The 27069-nt window shown below is 45.8% G+C and overlaps 1 protein-coding gene across 2 annotated transcripts in view; it reads right to left on the bottom strand.

Annotated features, from left to right (window-relative positions):
* Positions 1 to 27069, bottom strand: part of JUP (junction plakoglobin) — a 61944-nt gene that overhangs the window by 13912 nt on the left and 20963 nt on the right. Inside the window, exons 1-3 of one of the 2 annotated variants that reach the window (XM_081166278.1) lie at positions 5653 to 5766; positions 3222 to 3451; positions 394 to 647 (exon numbers count right to left, since the gene is read on the bottom strand). In XM_081166278.1, coding sequence (XP_081022404.1) covers positions 394 to 647; positions 3222 to 3444 — 477 coding nt within the window. In that variant the 5' untranslated portion in view covers positions 3445 to 3451; positions 5653 to 5766. Of the gene's footprint in view, positions 1 to 393; positions 648 to 3221; positions 3452 to 5652; positions 5767 to 27069 lie in introns of those variants that run through there. The other variant, XM_081166277.1, reaches the window with a different exon arrangement.

A 27069-nucleotide genomic window follows, 5' to 3' on the forward strand; every position in this document is an offset into this window, starting at 1 on the left:
CCCTGTGTTAGTTACACAAATCAGAATCATTTATCTCTTTACATGATCCAGTCCGCTTCTGCGAGTCACTGGGGGGGGGCCGTCAAGGGGCCTGAAGTAGTTCTATGTGCTAACAATGCTATTCATCAGCCTCTTGGGCTTCCAGGATTTCACCAGAGATTGCCAAAACCTTTGCAGTTGTAAGAGCTAGGCACACTTGGTAATTTTTTGTGGGGTGGTAAATTGAAGAAGACTGGAACTGAAGATTCCGGTGCAGAGAAGTTGCAGAATTTCAGTGGAAGCATAGAATACACCATTTCATCTATGGGATCACTGACATGCCAACTACACTCCAGACCACCCACTCTGCTAGGCAAACCGACTCCAACAAGCCGCAGAGGTCCAGAGCCTTACCGGATCCTCGTCATTCAAGAGTTTGGTGAGTTCGGGGATGGCTCGGGTGGCCAGCTCAGCATCATCCTGGTAGTTGATGAGATGCACAATGGCCGACTTGAGCATCTGGGAGGGCTCGGCCAGTCGCTGAACATTTGTCTGCTGCCCTTCCACCTGGGTGGTGATGAGAAGGGAGCGGTCCTCTACCGTCTCCGGGTACATGGCAGCCCGGACGCGCTGGGCACGGGTCATGGCAAGGTGGGACTCCAAATCCGCTGCAAAAGAGGGTGAGCGGGACAGGATTAGCACAGAGGAAATCCCAACCAGGATTTCCATCCGCCTCGCAGGGAGGTTCATGAAACTGCTTCAGCTCTGCGAGGTGCAGGAGTCCTCACATGTGAGCCAAGAGATAAGGCAGGAGTTAATTAGCCAGTGCGATTAGGCAGTTGTAACACAAAGCTGCTTAATTAAAAACATGAAAGGGAGGTGGGAAATGGGGACTGGTTTGCACTGGAAAAATATACACAGGGATTTGGGGGGGGGGAGGTGTTGACGTGCCTAAATTATTGCAGCAACCTGGATTGCTGTGTTACGCAGAGAATCACAGCCATTTGCTGCCTCTACCTGCAGATGTGACTGTCTCTCTGCAGTCTCCTACAAGTCTCTTCTGTATTTATCTCAGTGAAAAGACAGGACAAAATTTGCTCTCCCCGTTTCCTGATCCTCTTCCATTTTACCAAAATCACATTGCAAAATTTTACAGGCACGGATTTTTTTTTGCAAAATCTGTGATGTCAGTCACTTGCAATATGCATTCTTCACAAAAGAAGAACATTTCCCCAAAGAAGCCTACGTAAGAGTATGTATTTTTTGCAAAAAAAATCACAAAAATGCATACCCTTTGGTACTTTCGATAGGCATGGGTTTGTTCATAATTCAAGCTGCAGTTCCCATGTAGCAAAGTAAGTGAAAAGAACAAAGAAGAATTAGCTTCTCTGGGTTACTGTGGAAACACCCTTGAGCTACAGACTTCTCCGTCCTTGTACAAGTCCACCTTTGCAACATCCTACCGGGAGGTACTCTTTCCATAGCCGGAGAACCACAGCTGAGGCAATGTTACTTGTCCCACCCAATGGGACTACAGTATGGCAGAATTTGGATTTGAATCCAGATTTCCCAGCTCACAAGGCTGAGGACCAGTTCTTATGCTACATGAGCAGTGAGGTCACGTCCCAAGATTCAGATGCCACCAGTTCATGTAGGATGAACTGAAACGTTCTGCTTTCTGTGACAACATTGTGGTTAAACTAGCCACTAACATGCATTCTCATGGGAACTAATCACAGCATGGGAAGTAATCACACAGAAGCAGCATTCTTGCAAAAATGTAAGAACTGTCTGGATATACTGCCCTGCTGGAGCAAGGCGCCTCTTGGGTCTGTGTTAGTAATTTCTGAGCGCCGATTTAACCTTTAAAGCCCTACACATCCAGAGTCCTAGCCTCTTAGAGCACACTAGTGTTGGGACCCACTGATGGCAAGTAAGAATTTTTAGTACAATCATCATCATAAAGTAAAGAGTTACAGCCTGACCCAGGGTGGGTTGGCTGAAAAAGCAGCGCTGCCACCCATACAAAATATATGGTAGAAAAAGGTAGGTCCAGGTCTGAGGAGCCTACCTTCTTTATGGAATGCCTTCTTCCATATTACCCAAACCACCTATGCTTTCTGCAACCAGGCTGTCAGTTACCAACAGCAGAACTTTTTTTTTTTTTCTGCTGCAGTGCCCGTTTTTCAGATTCCCTACCTACGCGGTTGGAAAGTTTAGCACCCAATTTTTTCCCTTCTTATTGGGTTTTTTTTAAAAAATGGCATTAGAGAGTGCTGGTGGGATTTAATCTGGGACTATAACACCCGGTAAAATAAGTCTGTGTCTCTAATGGAGGTGACTTCAGTATTGTATTTCGTGCTTGCCTTGTAAACCTCCTCGGGAGACCCAACAGGGTGAAGAGGCAATATGCAACGCTGCTTCATCACATGACCTCAGGCAAGGGCGTGGCCTGAAGGTTCATGGTGCAGCAACCAGAGGTGGTTTTAGGGTAGGGTGACCAGTTGCACTGGGCTCCACGCTGCAGGCAGGGTTCGAAAATAGCAGGGCACCAGGTGCATTTTGTGCCTAAAGGTTCTTCATTTGCGAACACCTCAAAAAAATCTGGGAGCCACTTTTTGAGCCTGGCTGACATTCAAGGATTACTGAAATATATGTGCTTTGAAGCCTCAAAGAATATGTTAAGGATAGAAAATATGTTTAACAATGAAGGGTAGAGTGTTTCGAAAACTGAAGCTTGGTACCGATGTTTTTATTGTAAACACCAAATTAAACATGTATTCACAATTTCTGCTAAAAATGTGATATTAACAAGGTGTTACTTATGTGAATTGTGTATTAGTTCATGCTTATCAAAATAAGAAATAAAAAGTGTTGCCGAACCCTCCCACCCACCAAATGGCGACTAGACATTCTGCTTTGGCGCCTATAACCCAGGTCCCAGAAGCCATTGGCTCCTGGCTTTACTATCCCAGCTTCTAACACTGGCTGCTAGAGGGAACCACAACAACGATTCAGAACAGAGCGTGAAAGGTGGGGGCGCCAAATTTGAGTGTTGCACAGAGCACCACTGAAATGTCTGCCACTGCAGCAGCCTTGCTTAAGCTAAGCTGGTCTGAGTCAGTACGCAGATGCGAGACTTCCTTTTGTTATTCAATAGAAACCACAGATTGACTCAATAGAAACTCGATTGACTCCCATCGTGTAGGATTCACGTAATAAGCATATAAGTAAAGTTTCACCTTGTGCCTGGGCTTGGGCTTGCCCAGCTCCAGCCTGGCTGTAAGTGGTGGTCTTCTTAATTGTGTACTGCTTGCCATACAGGTCATCGTCGTCCACCAGACACTTGCTGCTCACCGATGGCACCTGGGTGTTCATCCCAGAATGGATGCCCGAGTCATAGGTGTATGTCTGCTGCCATTCCGTCACCTTGATGGGTTGCTCCATCATGTTCACCACCTCCATGGCTGCTCTGCAAGAAGATCCACCAGGGTTAAACCACAGCCGTAATGAGTCACACCAACAGCTGAAATTCCCCTGTATCAAGTTCCGGAAAATAAGGCAAACTTGGGTGCCTTTTCACACTGCACCCAACTAACAGAGTATGACCTGCACATTTAGATTCGGAATTCCCCATACAAGAAGTAATGTCACACAGCCCCATCCCACCAAAAATACTTTTGTCCATCGCATCCAATGAATTCCACCTTTTTTTATTAGAACAAGGATAACTTCTAGAACTCATGATAGCCTTCAGAATGTAGCAGTTCCTTAGCCTTAATATATGTACTGCACAGCGCTGCTCTAGATATTTTGCATATTAACACCAGGACAAACATCTACAGCATGTTCCCACAGTTTTTGCACTTTCTGGGCAAATGGACAAGCTTTGTAGAGGCAACACAATCTTGCTCACCAAATACAGGATGACACAAGCTGTGTTTACACCACATGGCACAAAGCAACAGCAGATACAAATTACAAAATGCTCTGCTGTCTTCTCACTGTAGACCTTTACCTGATGGGAGTCTTCTCTGAACTGACCATGCGGCCCACATTCCATCTTTCACAGTTTTGCCTCACTCTCTTTTGAGCTCAACTACTGTATATGGTACACCGTAAGATGGTTGCTATTCCTTGTGGCAGAGTGTTCCACAAGTCAATAGAAGAAGGAAGGAGGAGGCTTATGAAGAGCTCTTGTACATGTTGAATTTATGGTCTAGGGTCAACAGACTCACACAGGGTACGACATCATGAAATCTTGATTTGCATATTCAGGTAAGCCTCACAAATCATCACAGGAAGATCGGCACCAAATGCCAGCTCCAGAACAGTCCTTTAAGGGAGATGGCTCATACATTCAACAGAATCCCCAGGCAGATACACACCATACTTTTGAAGAACATACAACACACATTTAAAGCACATGACTTCCTCCAAAGACTTATGGGATCCGTAGTTTAAGGGTGCTGAGAACTTAGTTCTGTGAGGGGAAACTATAGTTCCCATGATTCTTTGGGGGAAAGTTATATGGTTTAAATGTGTGTTTGATGTGACTTAAATGTGGAACTGCTCCATGTAAGGACTATATCAACTGACTGCAAAACAAACCACCAAACACTGACTAAAGTATAAGGAGCCCAAAGTCAAACTTATTTGGGCTCAGGAAGGGCTCTGACATTTTTAACGCAACAAGGATCCAGGGAAACATCCACACACAAATTTCCAACAACAGAATTTTTTTTTTAAAGACTTTATGTACACTTTCAAAAGTTTACATACATATTGCATACTACTGTTGGATCTTATTGTTTTTGCACTGGAATAAACACTCTGCCTCCATCTCATTTTAGACTTGCATTCTCCTCGAAGCAGGGGTCTGTGCCTTTTTTATTACTGCCCCCATCTTGCTTTCAAATATGCCACGTAGGATAAAAAACAACATGTAATGACAATGTCTACTTTACTCCATGGGACTGTTTTAACCTGCACCCTTAACTTTTTGACAGTAAATAAAAGGGCTAGATCTTCATTCTTTCCACCTGTAAAACCCTTTCACTTAAGCCCGCTGCCACTCCCTCCTTTCAGAATGAAGTTCTCCTGGAAATTATATATATTTTAAAGGAGGGTGGGAAGAGGCCATGCAGAAGGCCACGACTATATGGCAGATCCTCACAACTGTACACTTTGAGGCTCATGCGGAGACGTAATGTGGAGGAGTCTGCAGCCAGGAAGGGAAATTTTGGTAAGGGAACTCAAGAGATTCTGCTACTTCCTGGCCTGCACAGTATGCAGCAAGGGAGGGCAAGAGGGAAGGAAGCAGGGTTTGAAGAACCGAGCATAAGCCAGTCCACATGGGCTCCCTTGCAGGCAGGAGATGGAGCAGCTTCTATGCACGCTGGGGGGAACCTTTAAATGTGGCTCTTTTATTAAAGCAGAGAAACCCCAAGGCACCCCGAGAGAAGAACGAGGCTTTGAAAGGTAGCACAACAAAAGCACTTTGGAAAGGAACTCATCTCTAGCCCAGCCGCGCCAAAAGCCTAAAAATAAGCACGCACCGTGGAATGTACCTCTGCCTTGTTTGCTTTTGGAAGTCATGGGCAACTGCCAGAGGAGACATGGGGGGGGGGCACTGGAAAGAGGGGAAGCGAAAGGCATAAACACACCACTCACCGAGATGGTATCTGCCTCTCCCAAGAAGCTTGCCCTGGAAGTCTGGAGACAGGGCTGGTTGGAAGCCTGCTCCAGACTCCGCCTGCTTTCCTAGGAAAGGGTGTGATGCTAGAGAAATACCTGTTTAGTCACCCCCCCCCAAAGAAGATACTAACCTCGCCTTCTGAGGGAGCCCTATGCTAATTCTACAGGATAGGAATGTGAGAGGGAAGCGCTGATGCCAGGGTGACAGTCAAAGATGATTACCAAGATAAAAGTAGAGTGAGTGAGTGAGTGTATCTATGAGAAAGAGAATGAACGCTGTACAAGTCAACACATGCATCACATCTGAAGGAGAAAGGAGGTACATGCACAAATCACCAACTCAAGTTTCCACAAAGCCCGGGGTGTGTGGGTATGTGCAGCTGAGTCATCACGAGTGAGGCTGGGCAGAGTGCTTTCCCCGTGCAATTTGAAGGCAAGCAGATGTTTAATATCTTGAACAGGGTTCACCATCCAGGGGGGTAGCAGGACCCATGCAGCTAATCAGTTCAAAGCATCCTCATGCATCTTCAGCCTGGCTGGGAGAACCCAGCAGAGGCCAGTTCAAAAGTCAACCTGACCTCTAGGTGCAGGGTGGGAGGAGAGGAGAGGAGAGGACCTTGCTGTGAAGGGAGGGAGCTGCTGCTATGCTCCTGACCATATAACATGTTAAGAACAAACCAAAGAGGACAGGTCGATATGCATTCTATACTGACCGGGGGGGGGGGCGGTTTTTATGAAAGGAGTTGTGTGCATACTTTTCAAAAACAACTGAATGTGGTGGTGGAGGATGAGACTCGCACTTGAGACCCGACAGCCGATATTAGGGGAAAGTATACCTAAAGCCTTGTCAGTGTCAACCGCTCACAGAATCACAGAGTTGGAAAGGACACCGAGGGTCATCTAATCCAAGCCTCCGCAAAGCAGGAATAGTTAGGGATTCTTTTACTCTTTCGATCAAGGTGTGTTTGTGGTGTCAAGGTCTGTTGCCTGCTAACATTATAATGCTGCTGCCTGAAGCAACATCCACATATTCTGTCTTTCATTTCATGTAGTAAGCCAATGTTTCTTTATTCTCCTGTGCATTAATTTCATGTGGGTGTGAGGATATGGATAAGGACATTTGTAAAGGAGGGGAAATGCACACTATAACAGACATGGCTTTTTTACTTTTTGCTACAGGCTGCCTTGAGAAGGGTTCATCTTCACTCTACATATGTTATGACCCTAAAACAGAATTCAGCCTGATCTGAGAACGGGGGGGGGGGGGGGAGGACAGGGGCAGAAGAGCTCCTCCTGCTGCTCAGCAGGCACTAGTCAAAAAGTGCCCATGACAAATCAGATCACCTCTCTCCAAAATGGCAACCCCTCTCCCAACACTTTGCACAGTAGCAATGTATTGCACGTTTGTTTTGCTTCAAGCCAGCAAAACCTAGCAAAATAAAAAAAAACTCTCTCTAGGCCTCAGCAACCTGGTGCCCTCCAGATGTTCCAGATGTGCTGAACGGGCACGATGGGAATTGCAGCCCAGAACATCTGGAGGGCAAATGATGCCGTATCTTAAGAATACAGCTTTCCAGCGCTCTTGGTTTTGAAAGGCCTGAGGGGTGCAGGCAAACTTTCAGAAGCCAGAAGCGGGGATGCGAGCAGGCAGAAAGACTGAAGCGTCTTGCACTGTTCCTTGTTCCTACCCTGCAGCCCAGCTAATACTAATTTATGTACATGTCATTCATTTCCAACAGCTGCCACCCTGCAAAGAAAAACCTCCCGTGTATTTGAACACCTGGAAGTACAATAAATTGAGCAAAACCCCAATGCAGTCAAATTGCAGATGTGCCTCCCACTGCCTGCCCAGCATCAAGTTTCGGGGCAGCACACGTAAGCCATGCTCACAAGCCCTTGACTGGCTGCCTGTGGCAAGAACTGCTAGGAAGCTTGAGACCTAAATAGCAGCTGCTATGCTAGGTTAATCACAACTACATGCTGAGCGCCTGAGAAACAGCTTTCTGAAGATGAATATCCAAGGGAGACTCTCGTGTGAGAAAAACTGGATTTTTAAAAAAATCAAAAATCAAAGGAGCCACTATTTTAGTGGACCACGACAGCAAGACCTTAAAGATATTTATCTTCCAGCTCCATCACAGGGTGGAAGTTGCCACATCTTGCCAATCCTACCCAGAGCTGCAACCAACACACTATCCATAATTATCATCCCCACATCTGTAACGCTGGCCCTCCTCCAAGGAGCTCTGTGCATGATACATGCATGTATCTCATTCTGGCCTCACAACAATGCTGTGATACAAACAGGAAGAGCCACCATGATTAACAGACATTTTGTAAGAGGGTCTGACTTGCCTCACGCAATGGCTATCTGTCAGGGGCTTGAACCAGGGTCTAAGGTTGCAAACACAGCATCCATTTAAAGCACTTTTCTTCACGCGAAGAATCCTGGGAGTTGCAGTTTACCCCCCCCCCAAAAAAGCTACAATTCCCAGCACCCTTAACAAAGCACAGTTCCTAGGATCCTTTGGAGGAGGGGAAGTAATGTGCTTTAAAATGTATGGCGAGTACGCAGCCTAGGAGTCAACGGATGCAATTAGCAGGATTGTGCGGTCAAGCTGATCCAGGCAAGCTCACTATCCGGGGGAAGCAAAGTTCACATATCTGAACATTCTCCCCACGAATACACTACGCAGGTTGAAAATTAGCATGCTCTCTCCCACTTATTTTTTGTTCAGTCTGGTTCCTGTGGGCGGGAGAGTTCAGGCAAACAATCCCACTCCCTGTCTGCAATGATTAAGTCCAGGAAAAGCTTTAACACTTGATTCTGCCGATTGCGGCCTTAAGTAAAAAAACAGTTCTAGTAACTGACAGCACCACAGACAAGACAGGAACACGTATGTCATAAATCTCAGCTGTCCTTAACTGTCATTACTTCTCCCAAAGAAACATGGGGATCACAGTTCTGCAGCAATGCTGAGAATTCAGATGGAGAGGGGGAAGGGGATATCGCAGAAATGCAACATTTTTTTGTGGCTGCTAAACATAACTGCATTCTTAAGTATGTGCATCATCAAACTGGCTGGGAATAAAACATGGCCAATACCTACTGAGAACATTGATAGAACAAGGTAAAACTCTGGTATTGAGGCAACTGGATTGCACACCAGCAAAATGTAGCTTTATGCTACGTCTGTGGTTAGCAAAGGTGCCTCCCTTCAAACAGAAAGTTAAGAACAGCTACCACACCCACGTTAGGAATGATGGTGAACTGCCACCTCCTTCTCCAGGAAAGCCAGTCAGGCAGGTTCCTCCCTCCAGGTGCAGAGAGATGAGGAAAAGTGGAAGACATATTCCTGGGGGAAACGAGCTTCTCAACCTGGCACTCCCTTTGCCAGCGTCCAGGCAGGTCAATGCAATTCACTATATAATGAACTGGGCTAAGATGGAAATATCCACCCGGGTCCAAATACAGTCATACCTCAGGTTGCGAATGCTGCAGGTTGCATGTTTTCGGGTTACAGACCGCGCCAAACTCGAAAGTACCGGAACGGGTTACTTCTGGGTTTCGGCGCTCGCACATGCGCAGAACCGCAAAATGACATCACACGCATGAACAGAAATGCCGAATCACGTCACACGCAGACACAGCGTTTACTTGCCACCTGGGGGTTCTTCCTCCGAACTGGGCTCTAAATGGGGCTCGCTAGAAGAGCATTTGCTCTCATGCTATGTTAAGTTTCCTAACACCCCGGCCATAATAGGTGGCGATTTTAATGCCCGCACAGCAGCAAATTGGGACTCGCTGACCAAAACCAAATGGTGGGTTACCCCAAACCTTAATAATTATGAGCTGGAACATATCATGAGGAGAACTTCTAAAGACCAACGAGCTAATGAGGCTGGAGTACTCCTCTATCAAATGGCCATCCGTTTAAATCTGGTCCCCCTAAATGGAACATGCCTCCCTGATATTCCAGGGGATTTCACTCACCTGAGCGTTAAATCAAACAGCGTCCTCGATTACCTGTTGGTCTCCAGTGATCTACTTAAGTGTATTTCCACCTTTAAGATCGAGAATGTACAATCTAGTGATCATCTTCCCCTTGTAGCCAAGCTTTCCCTGAACTGGCAGTCGGAGGCCCATAGACATGCGACCCAGATGGTAACCAACGAATCCTCTCTCCAAGTAAGAGGAATCAAATGGTCGGAGACCCAGGCTCAAAAGTATCAGGAATTCTTTCAAAAAGAAATCCTCGGGCCCCATTCCAACATAGGCTCTGCCTCAGACGAGCATAGCATAGTGTTGAAACGCTTTCACCATCATACGACTGAACTTACGTCCTTCTTCAGGTTACCACCCAAAATATTAAATCGAAACGAGTATACTTACGGTGCCCCCTGGTATAATTCTCAGTGCAAACAAGCAAGACAGCGCCTTCGTGCTATATATAATGCATATAAGACCTCAGATGCATCTACTCTGCCAGCTAGTTATGCACAAGCCAAGCAAGCTTACAAACGCACGCAGAAAACTGCCAAACGCGAGTGGCAACACAATCGCTGGCAGGTCTTGATTACCGCTTCAAAACCACATAGATCCAGGGAATTCTGGTCTTTGATTAATAGAAGGGTGAGGAAATACCCAAGGGCAGTCATCCCAGCACCGACATGGGAATTGTTCCTGAAGAAATGTTTCTCACAGGCTGATGCTCCCTCCGACCATCTGATGCATCTGTTTTCCCACCTACCTATTTGGCCTCCCACCGATCCGGACGAAATAGCCAAGCTAATAGCCCAGCTGAAACCGGGCAAAGCCCCAGGGCCCGACCTGATCCCTGCTGAAGCAATCAAACTACACCCAAAATGGTGGGCTGACATCTTGGCCAAAACCTTCGACGCAATCAACGCTTCTGGTCTCATCCCCAAAATATGGAAGGAGGCCATTATAGTACCAATTCATAAAAAAGGTTCTCCAATGGAGCCGGAAAACTACCGTAACATCAGCCTCCTTTCGATCATAGGGAAAATTTATGCCAGCTTTTTGCTGACTAAACTATTGCGATGGGCAGACGAGACTAACCAGATTGGTCACGAACAAGCAGGGTTCAGAATTAAACGTTCTACAACCGATCATGCGATAGTCCTTTACCATCTGGCACGGAAGTACTCGTCGTCCCCCCGCGGCTACCTTTGTGCTGCCTTCCTAGATCTAAAGGCAGCCTTTGACAGCGTTCCTAGAAACACTCTTTGGGAGAAACTTGCGAAACAGGGCATCGATAGAAGACTCTTATGGCTTATAAGCCAGCTCCACGAAGGTACCCTTGCCAGAGTGAGACTTACTCCTGCGGGCGACCTCACAAATTCGATACCAATAAACAAGGGAGTGCGCCAAGGATGTATATTGGCTCCCTGCCTATTCAACCTATTCATCAGCGACATGCGAGCACCCCTAGTCAACTCATCCCCAAGTACACACGCGCCTAGACTAGCGGATTACCGCTGTCCACTCCTTCTATACGCGGACGACGCGGTAATTCTATCTTATACACGTGTTGGACTAAAGAGAGCTCTGAAGATCTTTGCCACGTATTGTCAACGCAACCAATTAACCATCAACCATGCTAAATCTAAGATTCTGATTTTCGCCAGAAGTCGGAGATTATACGAATGGAAGCTTGGTGGAGCAAAAATAGAGCAAGTCCTAAAATTTCAATACCTAGGAGTTATTTTTCAATACAATTTGGGGTGGAAAGCACAAATTCAACACCTACTTAACAAGGCCAAAACACTGTCATATGCGCTCCTCCGATTTTTCTTTTCGGATGGAGCTTTGCATGTTCCCTCGGCCCTAAAGGTGTTCAAGGCAAAAGTGGTTCCCGTGCTTGCTTATGCTGCCCCGCTCTGGGCCGTGATGACAGATCTTACTCCCCTTGAGACTCTGCAAAACCAATTCCTACGTCGGCTCCTAATGCTCCCCCTGTGCGTAAGCAACGCAGCCATGCAATTAGAATTGAAGATTGCGTCCGTAGAAACTTGCCTGTGGAAGCAAGTCTTCAATTATTGGTTATCATTGTGGCACAGATTACCAGACCATTACCTTGTCCAATGCTTATGGCGAGATGAATTCTCCAGCCTTTGGACTAGTAGAATTCATGCCAAACTCCTGAGTTACGGAATCTCTCCCTTAGATTCCCTTAATCTAGATCAAATCACTGCTCAAAGACTGATCCGCCAAAGACTGGACGACATCGATTTACAGCGAAACTATACGCTGGGGGGAGGTGTTTGCTCGCCCCAGAACATTGGTATCACTTTAACTTACTGCGTTCCATCATACCTCTCCTCCCTTTCGTCTGTTGCCCATAGGCTGGCCTTCACCAAAGCGAGGTTTAACGTTTTTCCCTCCAATGGCCTGAGACATAGATTCTCAAAGGGACAAGCCTCCGCCATGTGCGAATGTGATAGGGAGACGCCGGAGTCGCTTCAGCACATTATGTTCACTTGCCCCTTGTTCAATGTGCCACGGGCAAATTTGTTGGGATCAATCATACAGAAGCTAGAGGGTACCCCACCAAAATTCCACCTTGCCCAAATCCTGCAGGATAAGGATATCCATACGACCCTGAAAGTGGCTAGGTTTCTGGTCGCTGTCCTTACCCAAAAGCGCTGCCGAGGAGCACTACAAGCTAATTAAGGCGCAGTATGTCATTCCATCTTACAGTATTTTATTGTTATAGTGTTGTTTTAGCGGCTGTTTTTTCCCACGTGCACAAGCTGTTATTTATGTCTTGTTTTTATCTGTATGGGCCTATGGCCGTAATAAATACCTATTCTAGTCTATTCTAGACACAGCGCTGCGGGTTGCGAACGTGCCTCCCGCACGGATCACGTTCGCAACCCGAGGTATGACTGTAGCTTCTTGGCTGTGAAGTTTGCTAGATGCCCCTGAGCCACTCACTTCCAGGCCACTTCAAGCATTATTTGCTTTCCTGTATTGAAAGCGCTTCCAAAAGGGGTACAAGGTTTTACAATTACGCCTAATTTACATGGAGCAACACAGACAGACATATCTGCAGTTGTAGTCACAATATTTCCCAATTTTTTTAAAAAAATTAAACCCACTCTTAATGAAAAGAAATAAAATTCAGGGTTACAATAATTCATTAACAAATGTGTACTCTATAAAACAAACATCAATGCAAAAAGTGCACCTGTGCATCGGACTAACCACGTGTCCACATGTATCAGAGGTGTCAAGTTCCACACAAAATTGGGGGGGGGCGGCGCTTGTCATAGGGAGACTCTGCAAGGCCCGGCCCTCAAGATTGTGGGGGCTCAGCCCCGTTCCCACATACTTTGGGGGAGTTCACCCCATAGAGTTGGCACCTATGACATGTATGCACACAGTCTTTCACCGAAAGGAATGTATGGCGTGTGTGTGTATATGTATTCCTATGTACACATATATTTTATACACCGAGTTGCAAAAACAATGGCCAATCTAGACCAGCATCCTGTTCTCACAGTGGCCAACCAGTTACTTATGGGAAGCCCAAAAGGAGGATTTGAGCTCAACAGCGCCCTCTTCTGCGATTTCCAGTGACTGCTGCTGCTTCCGAGGTAGAACCAAGCTCCTTTGGCTAGTAGCCTTATCCTCCATGGATTTGTCTCATTCTCTGAAAGCTACCCAAGTCCACCTCCAAGGTTCGATTTGCAGGTTCTCTTTGTGGTGTTAATTGCTGCTGCTGTAATGAAGGTGGTGGGAGGGAGAACCACACAGGGAGCTGTGCACAGGCCTCCGCACATGTATTAACTGGCTCTGATGTGGGGGTAGGGCAGTTTTAACCAAGTCAGCAGAGCCACTCATTTGCAGGTAGTTGTGCTGACATGATTGAAATTACCACACCCCATAGTGAAGCTATTCCCACACAGTTTAGCACAGTGGCGGCAGCAGCAGCAATCATACACATACACACCAAAGCCAATATGAGAACCAAACCTAACACTCTGTCCCTAGCTCTCCAGTTTATGCAATTAGTTTTTAAAACCATAAAGAGTTATGTTCTTCCCGCAGGTAAATCCCCTCCTTCATCTGGTACGGGAGCCATATGGCAGCTAGTTAACCAACTGGATCTGCCCCATAAAGAATGAGCCCTTGGCAAGAAGATATGTAGAATCCATTTCTTCCAGGTGTTTCACTATCTCAAAGCTGTGCACCGAGCAAAACTCAGCCATGTTGCAGGGTAGTGCTTTGAGCTCCCGAGCCATTTTCAAACAGCACCAGCAGTTTGCAAAAGTGAAAAAAAAGGGAGGGGAGAATAAAGTAACCCTAGACTCCAAGAAGAAATGCTGCCTTACATTAGTTGACTTACAGGGATTACATACCTAAAGGTTTCAAGGACAGGTTTCAAGCACATATCCTAGCATACTGGGAGGGCAAGGTTTAGCTTAACAAACAATTCCCTCTTGAGTTTAGAGAGCTCATGGCTGAATTTTAAATTTTTCGTTTTCCAGAGCTTCAGATGCTTACCATCTGTATATAAAAAAGCCAATTCATTTCTAATGTTTCTGGCCCTTCAAAATGGGAGTTTAAGTACAGCACGGCTATTTTTAACATCTACCTTTGCCTGGCGTGCAAAACACAAACAAGAATGCAACAAGAGCCGACAACACAGAGCGGCCGACACTGTAGAGTACTTGAAGAAGAGAACAGCATGAGACAGCCCATTTTCGGATCAGCCCCAAAAATACTTTTGAAGCCCTAATATAATTCCCAAGTGTATCTGTATTATTTTTCGAAAAAGTCATCTACGCTTTAGCGATTCATTAGGTTGATTACACTTTAAGTATTGCAAACAGGCACTTTTGTGATGTACTTGAATGAGACAGCACTGGGTGGTTTTGCAATTAATCCACAGTTACTAACCTTCAAAAACTATTGGCTGGCCTACCCACAAAGATATCTGGACTGGCTATTTGTGGCACACAGGCAGCCTGAAAGGTTGCTGTTATTATCATGCCTTGGTCTTGAGTATGCAACGGCTTACAGTTTAAGAAACCGTAGCTGTTATTAGTTGTTGGAAGGAAACAGCCACCTCTCACTTTTCCTTCATCAAATTTAAAGGATATTTTCGGTGATGGTAACACAGCAAAGTCCAAAATGGTTTCAGAACAGAAGCTTAAGATCAACACAGAAGAACACTAGACAGGATGGACCACAGTTCTGATCCAGCAGAATGTCCTTATGTACATTTGCCTAGGTGAGAGGTGATCATAGAGAAGGAACCCTGAGGATCATCTAGTCCAACCCTCTGCAATGCAGGAATATGCAGCTGTCCCCTTAGAACCTGCAACCTTGGGGTTATCAGCCCTACACCCCAGCCAGCTGAGCTATTCAAGTTAGATGAAGCAGTCCTGGTGCGTGCTTTGTGTACCCCCTTGCCTTTAGTTCTCACTTATTTAAAAACCCAGCTCATCCTTCACTGCACTGCCAGACTCCAAACTTTTGGAGGCCACGGGTTGCCTTATCACCTTCAGATGTGTGAAGTTTGCACCAAGGCCATTTTGCCTTAGTGGCACTACAGCACCCTCTTGCAAAGACACAAAAGAGCAACGAGGCTCAGCAGGCTTGCTACTCTCCAGGGTGTAATGCACTTTTGAAGAGATAGAGAAAAGTAAAAGGCCAAGTATTTGGACCAGGGGTATCAAAGTGGCACTCTCCAGGTGCTATTGTAGTACTACAACTCCTATCAGCCCCAGCCAGCATGGTCAAGAGTTAGGGGTGATGGGAGTTGTAGACCAGCAACATCTGGAGGGCACCAGATTGGGTCCTCTCAGGAAGAGGAAGACAGCCAGGCTTGTTGACTTTTGTTTCTCATTCCAGGCTGAGCTGTAAGATATGGCCCAACTCCTTTATTCAGGAAGCTGGTTTCAGAACCACCTGGGGGAATTACAGTGTTTCCTGGTTCTACATATCCCAATGGGGGAGCTCGGATTAATCAGGTCGGTGATTGGGATTGGTGGGTGGAGAGGGAAAGGAAGAAACTCCTATGGCTGACTAAACCAGGGAGCTTCCTTTTATGGACATGCTGAGACAGCTGAACTCAAGAGTTTTATCCTATTCTGTAAAACACATTCCAGCTTCCTCCCTCCTCCTCCCCCTTGTCTCCAGCAAGGGTTGAGTTGAATCAGAAATCCAGACCTAGAAGAGACACCAGGACTGAGAAGCAACAATAGCCTGTTCCTTCCAGGCAAATACCTCAAGGAGTACCTCCCGCAGATTGTCAAGCCGACTAGGAGCAGAACTCCCGGCACTAACCAGACTGTGGATTCATCAAAAGATCAGGCCCAGCGCCGCTGCTGAGAAATGGCTCAATTGAAACCCTTCTCTCCCTACACAGGGATGGCATCTAGAAACCCAGTGCTGATTATTTTAGAAATTCTCAACATTTACTTTTTATTTCCTAAGGTTCCAAATTCTTTAAAGGCACAGGTTGGGAACCTGCAGCCTTCTGGATGCCATTACACTACAGCTTGCATCACCTCTGACCATTGGCCATGCTGGTAGAGCAGATGGGAGCTGGGGTCCGATAACATCTGTGGTTTGCCACGGTCAGCCTTAGCCACAAAACCATGCGTATCAGCATACAGCATGCAATCAAGTGAGTCTGTCCAATTCCACGGGGAAATAGATCTCTGGGGAGAGATTTCCGGCCGCCCCATGCAAAAGCTGGTAAATAAGCTATAAAGCAGGCAAGATATGCCAAAACTCCCTGAAAGGGTCAACTTTTCCCACACCTGACGCCCACACTCATGCACAGCTTATCTTAGCTACGTATGCAGTGTGGGAGCAGCTGTTAGCAGCAGCCACTGCCAAGCAAAGGCAAGAGGCTCCTTGCTTAGAGAGACTGCCACCTGGCTGAAGGAGATCCATGCACTGCCCCCACTGGGTAAAACTGGTAGCTCCATGAAAACGAAAAAGCAGCTTGCTGGGAACATCTGCGCAGAAAATTCCTTGTCCCCATTTATTTTTTAAAAGATCTTGCACCAAAAAAGGCACCCTCCGCCTCTATTACTGCTGCTGCTGCTGTTGCTGCTGCTGTTGTTGTTGTGCTGCATCTTCCCCCTTGCCCGCTGCTCCAGACAAGTCAGTTTTTAAAAACCATACATTGGATATGTATGAAACACTGTATGTGACACTTTATGAAATCACAGACATTCAGAACAAGTGAAGTCAATCTCTCAGACACTCAGAGAGACTTTTACTATGTCAAGAGTTTCATGATCCAAGGTGGCAGGAATAGGAAGGAAAGATGCAGAGTAGGATCATCATGAGGTTAAATTGCCGTATTTTTTGCTCTATAAGACTCACTTTTTCCCTCTTAAAAAGTAAGGGGAAATGTGTGTGCATCTTATGGAGCGAATGCAGGCTGCGCAGCTATCCCAGAAGCCAGAAGAGCAAGAGGGATTGCTGCTTTCACTGTGCAGCGATCCCTCTTGCTGTTCTGGCTTCTGAGATTCAGAATATTTTTTTCTTGTTTTCCTCCTCCAAAAACTAGGTGCGTCTTGTGGTCTGGTGCGTCTTATAGAGCGCAAAATACGGTGCTTCACACACAAACCTGTTTGGTGTCCCTGAGCTGTGTAGAAAAACGCACAGGTAAGAATTGCTGCACCTAAGCCAGCCAGCTCAAAACAGTTAAACAAGAGAAGGGGCTAGAAAGTGGAAGCTGGGCGTTGAAATTAGCCGCCATTGCCCTGCACAAACAAAACATCCCTTCTAATTGCTTGGGAGAACCAAAACCCCACAGGCCTTCCTTGCTCCCTTTTCAGGCACTGCAACATAACATGTGACGGTGGACTGTGAGCAGCCTATTGTTCTCTCTCTAGAACGAGGTAGCCGTTTAAAGCTGGCCAAACAAAAGCAGCCTAGAGGCGGCACCGTCCGTGCTGACTGAAGCATAAAGCAGGGGAGGCTCCAGAAGCCTGTGCATGGCACCACAACAAGTGCGGAACACAACAGGCAGGTTCAGCAGAATTCCAGAAAAATTAACTTCCATAGAAAAAGTAAGTTTCTAGTCCTCATGCTGGCAGCCAAGTGATTTTAACCCATGCCTCCGGTGAGTTAGAATACCTGAGGATTAATGGTGCTGCCTTGGGCAGGGGAGACAGAAGTACTATTCATTTGTTTGTTTGTTTGTTCACTCTCTTCCCTCCTTTTTTATCCTCACAACCACCCTGTGAGGTAGGTGAAGCTAACTTTGATTTCACAGTCATGTTCACCCCATTGTGGCTTCACTGTCTTTGCTGTTGCACTGAAAACAGCCTTGTAGGAGTTACTTTCAGGGACTTTTCGTTTCTTTTCCTCTTCTGCTTGCCCTTGGCCAGCTCTTTCCACGTTTCTAGCTCCTGCTTGGATCCTGTCAGCAAACATGCGTGGTTATAGCATATGGTTCTCCGCCTAGCTTCAATTCCATCTGCATCCTAGATTTCCCCATGTTTTCCTGGACTCTGGCTTGCTCTTTCGCTCAAGAGGTTTTGTCTACCTCATCACCACTGTGTTTACCACTTGGCACCTGGTCCTTCCAGCTACGTACATAATCTACAAGGGGGCTCTTCTAAATCCTACCATTTCTCTTTTAAACTCAAATTATTTTGCTATGAAAGCAGAGTTCTGCAACTTAAATGTAAATACACAGTAAATTTGCTTGGCTGTGATTGTGCTGGTTCCAATCACAGAGGGGGGGGGGAGGAGTTTTGTAGTTCATCTTTATTAAATGTGTATACCACACCCTTCATCCACAGATCTCAGGGCAGTTCAAGACATAAAATTAGAATATAAAAACCCTGACCACAAGAAGGCTGATCAAATCTTCTTCTTCTATCTACCCTGCTATTTCAAGATTTTTAGGATTGTTGGCAGTGTTAGAAACTAGATACATAAGCTAGGCGCCAAATGGCACCATAAACTTAGGTCACGGTCACCACAACTGAATGTTTATCCGTCAGGGGGTTAGACTAGATTACCCCTGGGCCCCTTCCAATGCTATGATTCTATGATTCTGTGATTTCAACTACATTGCTTGACTGTAGCTTGCTCTTACAACAATTCACTTGTCCCAGTAAGCAAGACTGAGAAACACACACTGCGGAAATGGTATTAACTATGTCAGAGGTTTTTAAACTGTGGTCACCAACTTGGTGCCCAGAAACCTCCACATAGTCGCAATTTGACCTGTGCCAGTAGGAAAACGTGCCTGGTTAGTTTCAAACACTGATTGTTGGTGGTATTATATGCTCAGTGATAAATTCTATAATTCTGCGGCATGATCACAGGATATGCATGCCTGGTATATAGATCCAAGAAAGGAATGTCTTCACATGCTACTCTTTGAGTTCCCTAATTCCACTTCTTCCCTAGAAGAGTTAATACGCAGCTTTCCTCATTTGAGGAGCACTGCAAAGATTACAACAACGCTGCCAACACAAAAGTTCCCGTGAAGTCTACAGGTCAGAAGCCAACAGTTATACATCTTCGGGAGGGAATAAAATAAGACATACGTTCATGGTGTTTTTTTTCAAAGCATCAAGTTATCAGTTATAATGCAAAGTCAGACCCCATACATCCCCTTAAGGGCATTTCACAGTGGGGAGGGTGGGGGAATCAGAGGGAAGAAGAGTCCATTCCTTCAAAGAGGCAGCGTGACATTCAATAAGAAACTATGGTCTGTTGGATTTTATTTTATTTTTAAAAAGAGGATATAATACAATATAATTCTGATCTCCTCTCTGCTCTGGCCTCAAAAATCAATCCATAAAAAAGGAGAGATTAATTTCTTTGTTCATCTCTTGTATTTAGATGTAGCTGCTGTGGTCCCCAGATTCTCCTGGCAGGTTGGCAACAAGCTCTTTGATGAAGCAGGGAAAAGAGCTTGAGGCTTCAGGAACATACTGGGAGCTAAGAGCAAGAAAGCGATTTGCAGAGAAACTGAAACGGCTTTGAAACAAAAAGTGTGTGCGTGCATGGGACGAATAAGATCACAGCACCAGCTAGTTTCACTTATTCACTGTGTGTGGAGAGTTTGATTTAATTTCTTACCCTAAGGGACAGCAATCAATCTCATTTGGAAGTCGTATCCCAAGCTGAGGAAGTCCTGGCCTTCCCCCCCAAACACCTATGGCTGCTCTGCAGCTCAGAGAAAAGCAGTCTGTGCTTCGAAAGACCTCCCAACCGCCACCTGCTCACGATATTCCTGGGCTGATTCCTGGCACAGTGGGATAGGGAGCGGGGTGGGACAACAAGCCAAAAATAAAAGGAATTTCAAACACACAAAAATGAAAGCCACTATGCATTTCAAGCGTCAAACGTATTTTCTCAGAAACACTTACAGCCCCCCCCCCCTGCAAATGTGAGCCCTTATTGCTGTCCCTCTGTTACATACTGGAGACGCAAAGTACAATATTAGTGTATATTACTGCTGAGTTCCTGTCTCCTTCCTCCTGGGCCATGTCTAGAAAGTGGGGGGGGGGTTGAGTGTTCAGACCCCTGGGCCCTCACTTGTGGGGTGCCTCAGGGTTCTGTCCTCTCCCCCATGCTTTTTAACATCTACATGAAGCCACTGATATGCGGACGATACCCAGCTCTACCTCTTTTAAATAGGAACCAGTGAAGGCAGTGAAGGTCCTGTGTGAGTGCCTGGAGGCGGCTGGAGGACGGATGGCGGCTAACGGATTGAGGTTGAATTCTGACAAGACAAAAGTACTGTTCTTGGGGGACAGGGGGGGCACTGGTGTGGAGGACTCTCTGGTCCTGAATGGGGTAACTGTGCCCTGAAGGACTAGGTGTGCAGCCTGGGAGTCATTTTGGACTCACAGCTGTCCATGGAGGTGCAGGTCAGTTCTGTATCCAGGGCAGCTGTCTACCAGCTCCATCTGGTACGCAGGCTGAAACCCTAGCTGCCCATGGACTGTCTTGCCAGAGTGGTACATACTCCAGTTATCTCCCGCTTGGACTACTGCAATGCGCTCTACGTGGGGCTGCCTTTGAAGGTGACTCAGAAACTACAACTAATCCAGAATGTGGCAGCTAGACTAGTGACTTGGAGCAGCCGCCAAGACCATATAACACTGGTCTTGAAAGATCTACATTGGCTCCCAATACATTTCTGAGCACAATTCAAAGTGTTGGTGCTGACCTTTAAAGCCCTAAACGGCTTTGGTCCAGTATACCTGAAGGAGCGTCTCCACCCCCATTGTTCAACCCGGACACTGAGGTCCAGCGCCGAGGGCCTTCTGGCAGTTTCCTCACTGCAAGAAGTAAAGTTACAGGAAACCAGGCAAAGGGCCTTCTCGGTAGTGGCACCCACCCTGTGGAACGCCCTCCCATCAGATGTCAAAGAGATAAACAACTACCTGACATTTAGAAGAAATCTGAAGGCAGCCCTGTTTAGGGAAGTTTTTAATGTGTGACATTTTTATGTATTTTTAATCTTTGTTGGAAGTGCCCAGAGTGGCTGGGGTACAAATAATAAATTATTATTATATAAGTGTGACTCACGAAGCACACTCATTTATTCCAAGAATATTCAGTATATTTCTGTGGAAGATGGACTTGGAGAGAAGTGCAATGTGTAACAAAGGAGTGGTTAAATGGAGTTGCGGGGGCTGCTGGGTCCCGAGACAGAACAATACGGTAATTTTATGTTGTGAAACACCCTGAGATCTATGAATGAGGGGCGGTATACAAATTTAATAAGCAACCACAATGGCCACAACTGGTTTGGGGGGATTCTGGTGCCTATATGCTTTAGGAGCAAGCAGTGGGCCTGCCTATTCCAATCCCTAGCTATAGAGCAGGATATCCTATACCTCGAAACATCCTGACAGGAAAGAGGCTCCACAGGCTCCTTCAACAGCTCATTCCATTGTTCAATTACTACTGTGGTCAGGAAGCTCTTCCTACTGTTTAACCAAAAAGTGTCTTCCTGTTTTAAACTCATTATATCTTCCTCCATCCTCTGCGAACAGAATGGCAAAACCGTCTCGCCCCCTTCCTACAGCCCATCCCATGCTTCCCCCTCAGTATTTAGCCAATTTTATATAATGCCCTTCAAGAATGCTCCCAGGTTTACTTACAAGTGTTAATAGCTTTTTTTCTGGGCTAAGAGAACTTGTGCAGCTCCTTCAGTCTTGGACAGAGAGCTACTCTTCTGGATCCACTGCATCCCTTGCTGCTTAATACAAATTTGGCTGAAACACCCAGAACTGTACACCAAAATGAGCTTCTGACAGTGTTAATAATTTCCAAGCACCCGGAACTATAGAAACAGAAGCCTCTTGTTTATCTAGTTTTATCATTCTGTTTAAACTGGGGAGGGGGCAGGAAGAACGGAAAGAAAGCTGCTCAGGGCAGCTTTGGCATATTTGCAAAATATATTCAGCCTTCCACACTGGTTGCAACCTCCCCACCAACAGCACACATATTCTTCTGTTGCAAGGCCTGCTGATGTTTTGGCTTCAGAATGCTGTGACATCACAGAAGCTCAGTAAATGGGGGGGGGGTCCTGGTGGCTTTCCAGCTACCACCAAACCCTATCTTTTCACTCATTTCCCACCAGCTCGCACTTCCCACAACGCACCATCTCCTCTGTCCCTACAGGCAGCTTTCCTTCTATCTGCTGTCCCTTGCATTCTCCTCTCTCAATTCCTCTTGTTCTCACATTTATATGCAACTAACACTCAATTCGGACCTCCCAATTTTTCTGCCTTCCCACTTCACGCCTCTCCATAAGAGCTCAATAAGAGCTCAAGCAATGATTTTTGGTAGTCTCTTCCATATGATTACCTAGTGCTTTCTTCCTTAAGAGTTCTTTGGACTCTTTTTGACCTCCACTGTCAAGAGGCAGCACACCTCTGAATACCAGCTGCTGGAAATCACAGGTGGGGAGAGTGCTGTTGTGCTCATGCCCCGTTTGTGGGCTTCCCAGAGACACCTGGATACCACTAGGAGAAGAGAATACGGGACTAGACGGCTGTGTTTTAGATTCAACACCCTGCTCTCATTTCTGCACCCAGAAATGGTACCAACAAATGTACACATTGAGATAATTACAGGCGACTCTCAACTTACACAGGGGTTACGTTTCGAGGATAGTGCATAAAGCCAAAATCACGTATAGTCAAAATGCATTGCCTTCAATGGCAAGTGGGATTACCGACATCTTATTTCCTGGACACCCTTTTTATTTAGTTCCCAATCGTGTAAAGCTGAATGCACAAAAGTTAAATGTGTGTAAGTTACTTGTACTGTAAAATGTTATACAGTTTTATATTGCGAGTCCTTCTCTGTAGTGCACTGTGTGTGTGCTCGCGCACGGGTGTGCACGCAAGCTCATAGGATAGGATAAGGGGCAGGCTGCTAAGCCTTAACTGTAATGTTCACACAGAACCAGAACGTTTGCAGGGGAACCACAGCATTTGCTGCTACCTACTCAGCATGCAAGGCTACCCAGCCTCATCATGCTATTAGCACCAAAGGCGGGCTGCTCCCTGATGGTTTATTAAAAGCTCTGTTCCCTAGCCTCCTGGAAAACATGGCACTTCAACAGTTGTCTGCTCCGCTCCATTTGCAGCGCTTCCAAACAGCACTTAAGAGAAAGAGCCACACATACATTTTCAACTGTCTTTGTACACTTCGGTGGAATTTTAAACACCGCCCCCCAACCTCACTTCATGCTCACAGTATTTAGGGCTGGACTATTCTGGTATGTTTGCAGAATAACTCATTTTTGCTCCCCTCTTCAGTTCCCCTTTGCCTTCCATAACAAATATACCAAACTATCATATGGATCCTAAAGAAGGGTTGGTGGTGTAAAGGTTTGGCTAACTCTTCGCCTATTGTTTATACATACAAGCAACAAGGAAATGTCATTAGAAAAGAAGAGGCGGCTTTGCCTGTATCCAACTGACTGGGCTTTCAGACAAGTCAGCAATGAATCAGGGTGATCACCTCCCCTTCCTGCTAAAAGCCCAATGAATTCAGCCAAGCTAATGTCACTATTAAACAAGTATGTGAATGGAAAGAAATAAGCATTGCCACCGCCCCCCCCCCACCACCCATGGCAGGAAGGCTCAAAGCTATTGTGTATTTAACTTGACATATCATCTTGACGACAGTTGTGTTTAAAAACACAAAGCGCCAGAATACCACTTTTGGGGAGTTTCCAGCGCCCAAGCTCTCCCCATTCAGTGGTTCTGTTTGGAAAAGAGTGCAGCTCACTTGGTTGGAGCAGGGCCACAGGAGCAGCTTCACAGGATAATATAACACTCAAGAAGTCTATTCCGCTGGCAATCTAGGCCAGCAGGCTTTGCATCAACAACAATTTGGAAAACTAATCCTTTGCATCATTAGACACTGAACGCTAACTCAGCTATGGAAGGAAGAAATTCAAAGATCTGTTTTGATGGCATAGAAGAGCAACAGAGAGAGTCAGCCATGGGCTTACTGGGTAGCCTCACTTACACAAAGTCTGAGCACTATGAGGATGGTACTGCTAAGCTGGTGGTTGTTAAGGTCTTGGGAAGCAACAGGAGGGCTGGCTTCTGAGAAAGGAGCTGGGTAGTCTTGTTGCCAGAGAGACCCTTCGCCTGCCTCTTCTTTTTCATCTCTATATTGGCAGCAAGGGGAGAGGGCTTCTTTTTGAAAATCTGATTTGTCCTACGGGCTCCGGATCCCTACCTCACACCCTTAATCTTTACATGAAATGGTTCCAGAATTTAGCACATTCCCGTTAACTAGTTACAATACTTACATTTCACTTCAAACGCAAGGACTTGGGGGCCGTTCCAGACAGGTGTTTTATTGTGGGCGGATCCTGCAACACGTTCTTGACACAACAACAGTGCATCCATTGCAAATTTATTCTGCTTCCGTTTGTTCTACAAGGCACACACACCCCGCCAGTGCTACCACATTATTACTGTCCAGAGAGGCTACAGAAGGACAAAAACCAAACCAGAACATCTGTGGCATAAAATGTTATGGGATTTCAACAGGATGTTATGGGATGTGCTCCGAATGGAAGTGAAGCAGTGCAACCACCCCAAAACTTCTGCAGCTGCAAACAGTGGGGATTGCATGTGACCTCCAGTAGCATCATGAACACAAAGCATCATGAATGGGCAATAAAAACCCTCAGACAATCTTTACTTAACTTAGTAAAGAGGGGCTTCAGATGTGGAAAGTATGAAGAGCTGCACTGGTGTAAACTTCATGGCTTCTGCAGATCTCCACACCACAATTCCTCCCTGCTGTACCCCTGAGCTAGCACTTCTCTCCATGGGGGATGCAAATGTTCTCTCTCATTACAGAGCACCTCTGAGAATAGAAGGGTGAGCTGCCAACACTTTCCCTGGCAGCTACCAACATCTAAAGTCACTTGCGGAGTGGCTGGTTTACATAGACATTGGAATAAAGTGATAAAGTTCCAGCTCACATAGTAATCAGAACAGTGAGATATTTTCTGTACCACTTTAGGCTGCTTTGTGAGTTGCATGTTAGAAATAATAATAATAATAATAATAATAATAATAATAATAATAATAATAATAATTCACACTCTGCCTAAAAGCATCCAGAGCAATGTATGAACCTGAATGCTTCCCAGTTTGTTTGTGGGGAGGGGATGGGGGTACCCTGTACATGTCAGGAAGACTTTCTCTTCCCCTGATACACAGTTTTATGTCTGCAGAGATGTTTTTCTTTCTTGGAGAGCATTCAACTCCCCTCAAAATAGCAAAGTCCAGGAGAGCTTTACCACATGATTCTACAGTCTGGATAAACTGCCCCTAACCCTTAAGATAAACATAAGTCTCAAAATGGGTGTGGATAAGTAACAACTTCCAACATTTAAACCAGGAAAGATAGCCCATTAAATCTTTTCAAACACACTGTGATTAAGAACTTGATTTGAGGGACAGAGTAATTACCACATGCAACTCAAAGGGGGGAAAATTACATATGAAAGGATTCCTGTCTTAGGTACTTGTCCTGCATTTTGATCTGGTTTCCTCTGTTAGAGGGAGGAAAAAATGCTTTGGCTTTAACAAGAAATGGTCGCTGGAGTCAGGCCAGTTTTTAACTTGGCAGTGGCCTCCCTGATGTCCCTGCTGATGAAACACAAACATATACACACACAAGCTGATCTTTCGCTTCTGAGGAAAGAAAGTTACAGTACAAGCTTAGTGAAGAGCCAAAGACACTCCTGATTATATTTTGCAATCAAGCAACAGTAATCTTGGAATATTTTTCCAGCCCAGGTCTTCATCCCATTACTCCTTGCACAATTCCCGAGTGTAGAACTTGGAACTCCTTCGCATTCTATCCAACTCCTAACCTAGAAAATAAGTGCTTAGCCCTCATGACTGCCAGACACATGTAAAGTAGCACAGGCTTGTCTCAAGCCCCAGAATGCAGTCTGTTTGCAGAAACAGATCAGCTCAAACAGGGGGTGCAGCAGGGAGACGGCTGTTCGGGGAGGGGGCCGGGGAGACCCCCGTATCACAAGCCTGAACACTGCATTATTCCCAGAGCTACCTAGATCAAGACGAGTGTCCTGATACTCATCGATGCCAGTATTCATGAAGGGATTCGTTTGTGTTGGAAACTCATGAATGTGCAGACACATTGCCACAAGGTGATCTGCAGACGGTGTCTACAATGGTTCAGGAAAGCTGCTATGCCAAGACAAGCTTAGAATACAGATTATGTACCTGTGACTCAAGTGGTGCAGAGTATGCTGTACTCTGTGTTGTTTTGCCCCTTGTGTGATGCCCCTAACTTCTAGAGTTTTCTAATTTACAGGAAGTAGCACCTGTTTTATTCATAGGTGGCGTTCTTCTGCACAGTAGTTAAGAATCTGGAGTGATTTCATATATGAAACTATGGCATGATCAAGATGTGAAAGGGGGAGTTTTTATATAGCATTTTATTGTTGGTCCAGCACACAATGATTCAGGGTTTGACGAGGAAATAACTGCTTGCATGCACTGTACAAAGTGCAGCTTTATCCTGTTATGATTCCTTGGTTAACGAAGAGAAGCACCTATATGTGTCAAAGCATCTAGCCTTCAGGTGAGCAAAGTTTGTGTCCCTGAACAACAGTCACGTTCTTCTTGGGCCTCTTACCGGATTCCTGTTCCACAAGCCCCAACCTGTCTCCCATCTGTCCCACCTCTTCCCCCTTGTTGCGACCACACAGCACTCCAGAACTCACCAAATATTTACCAATTTTTTTTAGAAGGGAGCAAACAATGCAGAGCAAGCAGATGGAACACATACTCATGCCTATGTTTTCAGCTTACTGTCAGGGATTCCTTATGTTAGTGCGTGCTCGT

Source organism: Podarcis bocagei, assembly GCF_964188305.1.
Source record: "Podarcis bocagei genome assembly, chromosome: 13".
NCBI lineage: Eukaryota > Metazoa > Chordata > Lepidosauria > Squamata > Lacertidae > Podarcis > Podarcis bocagei.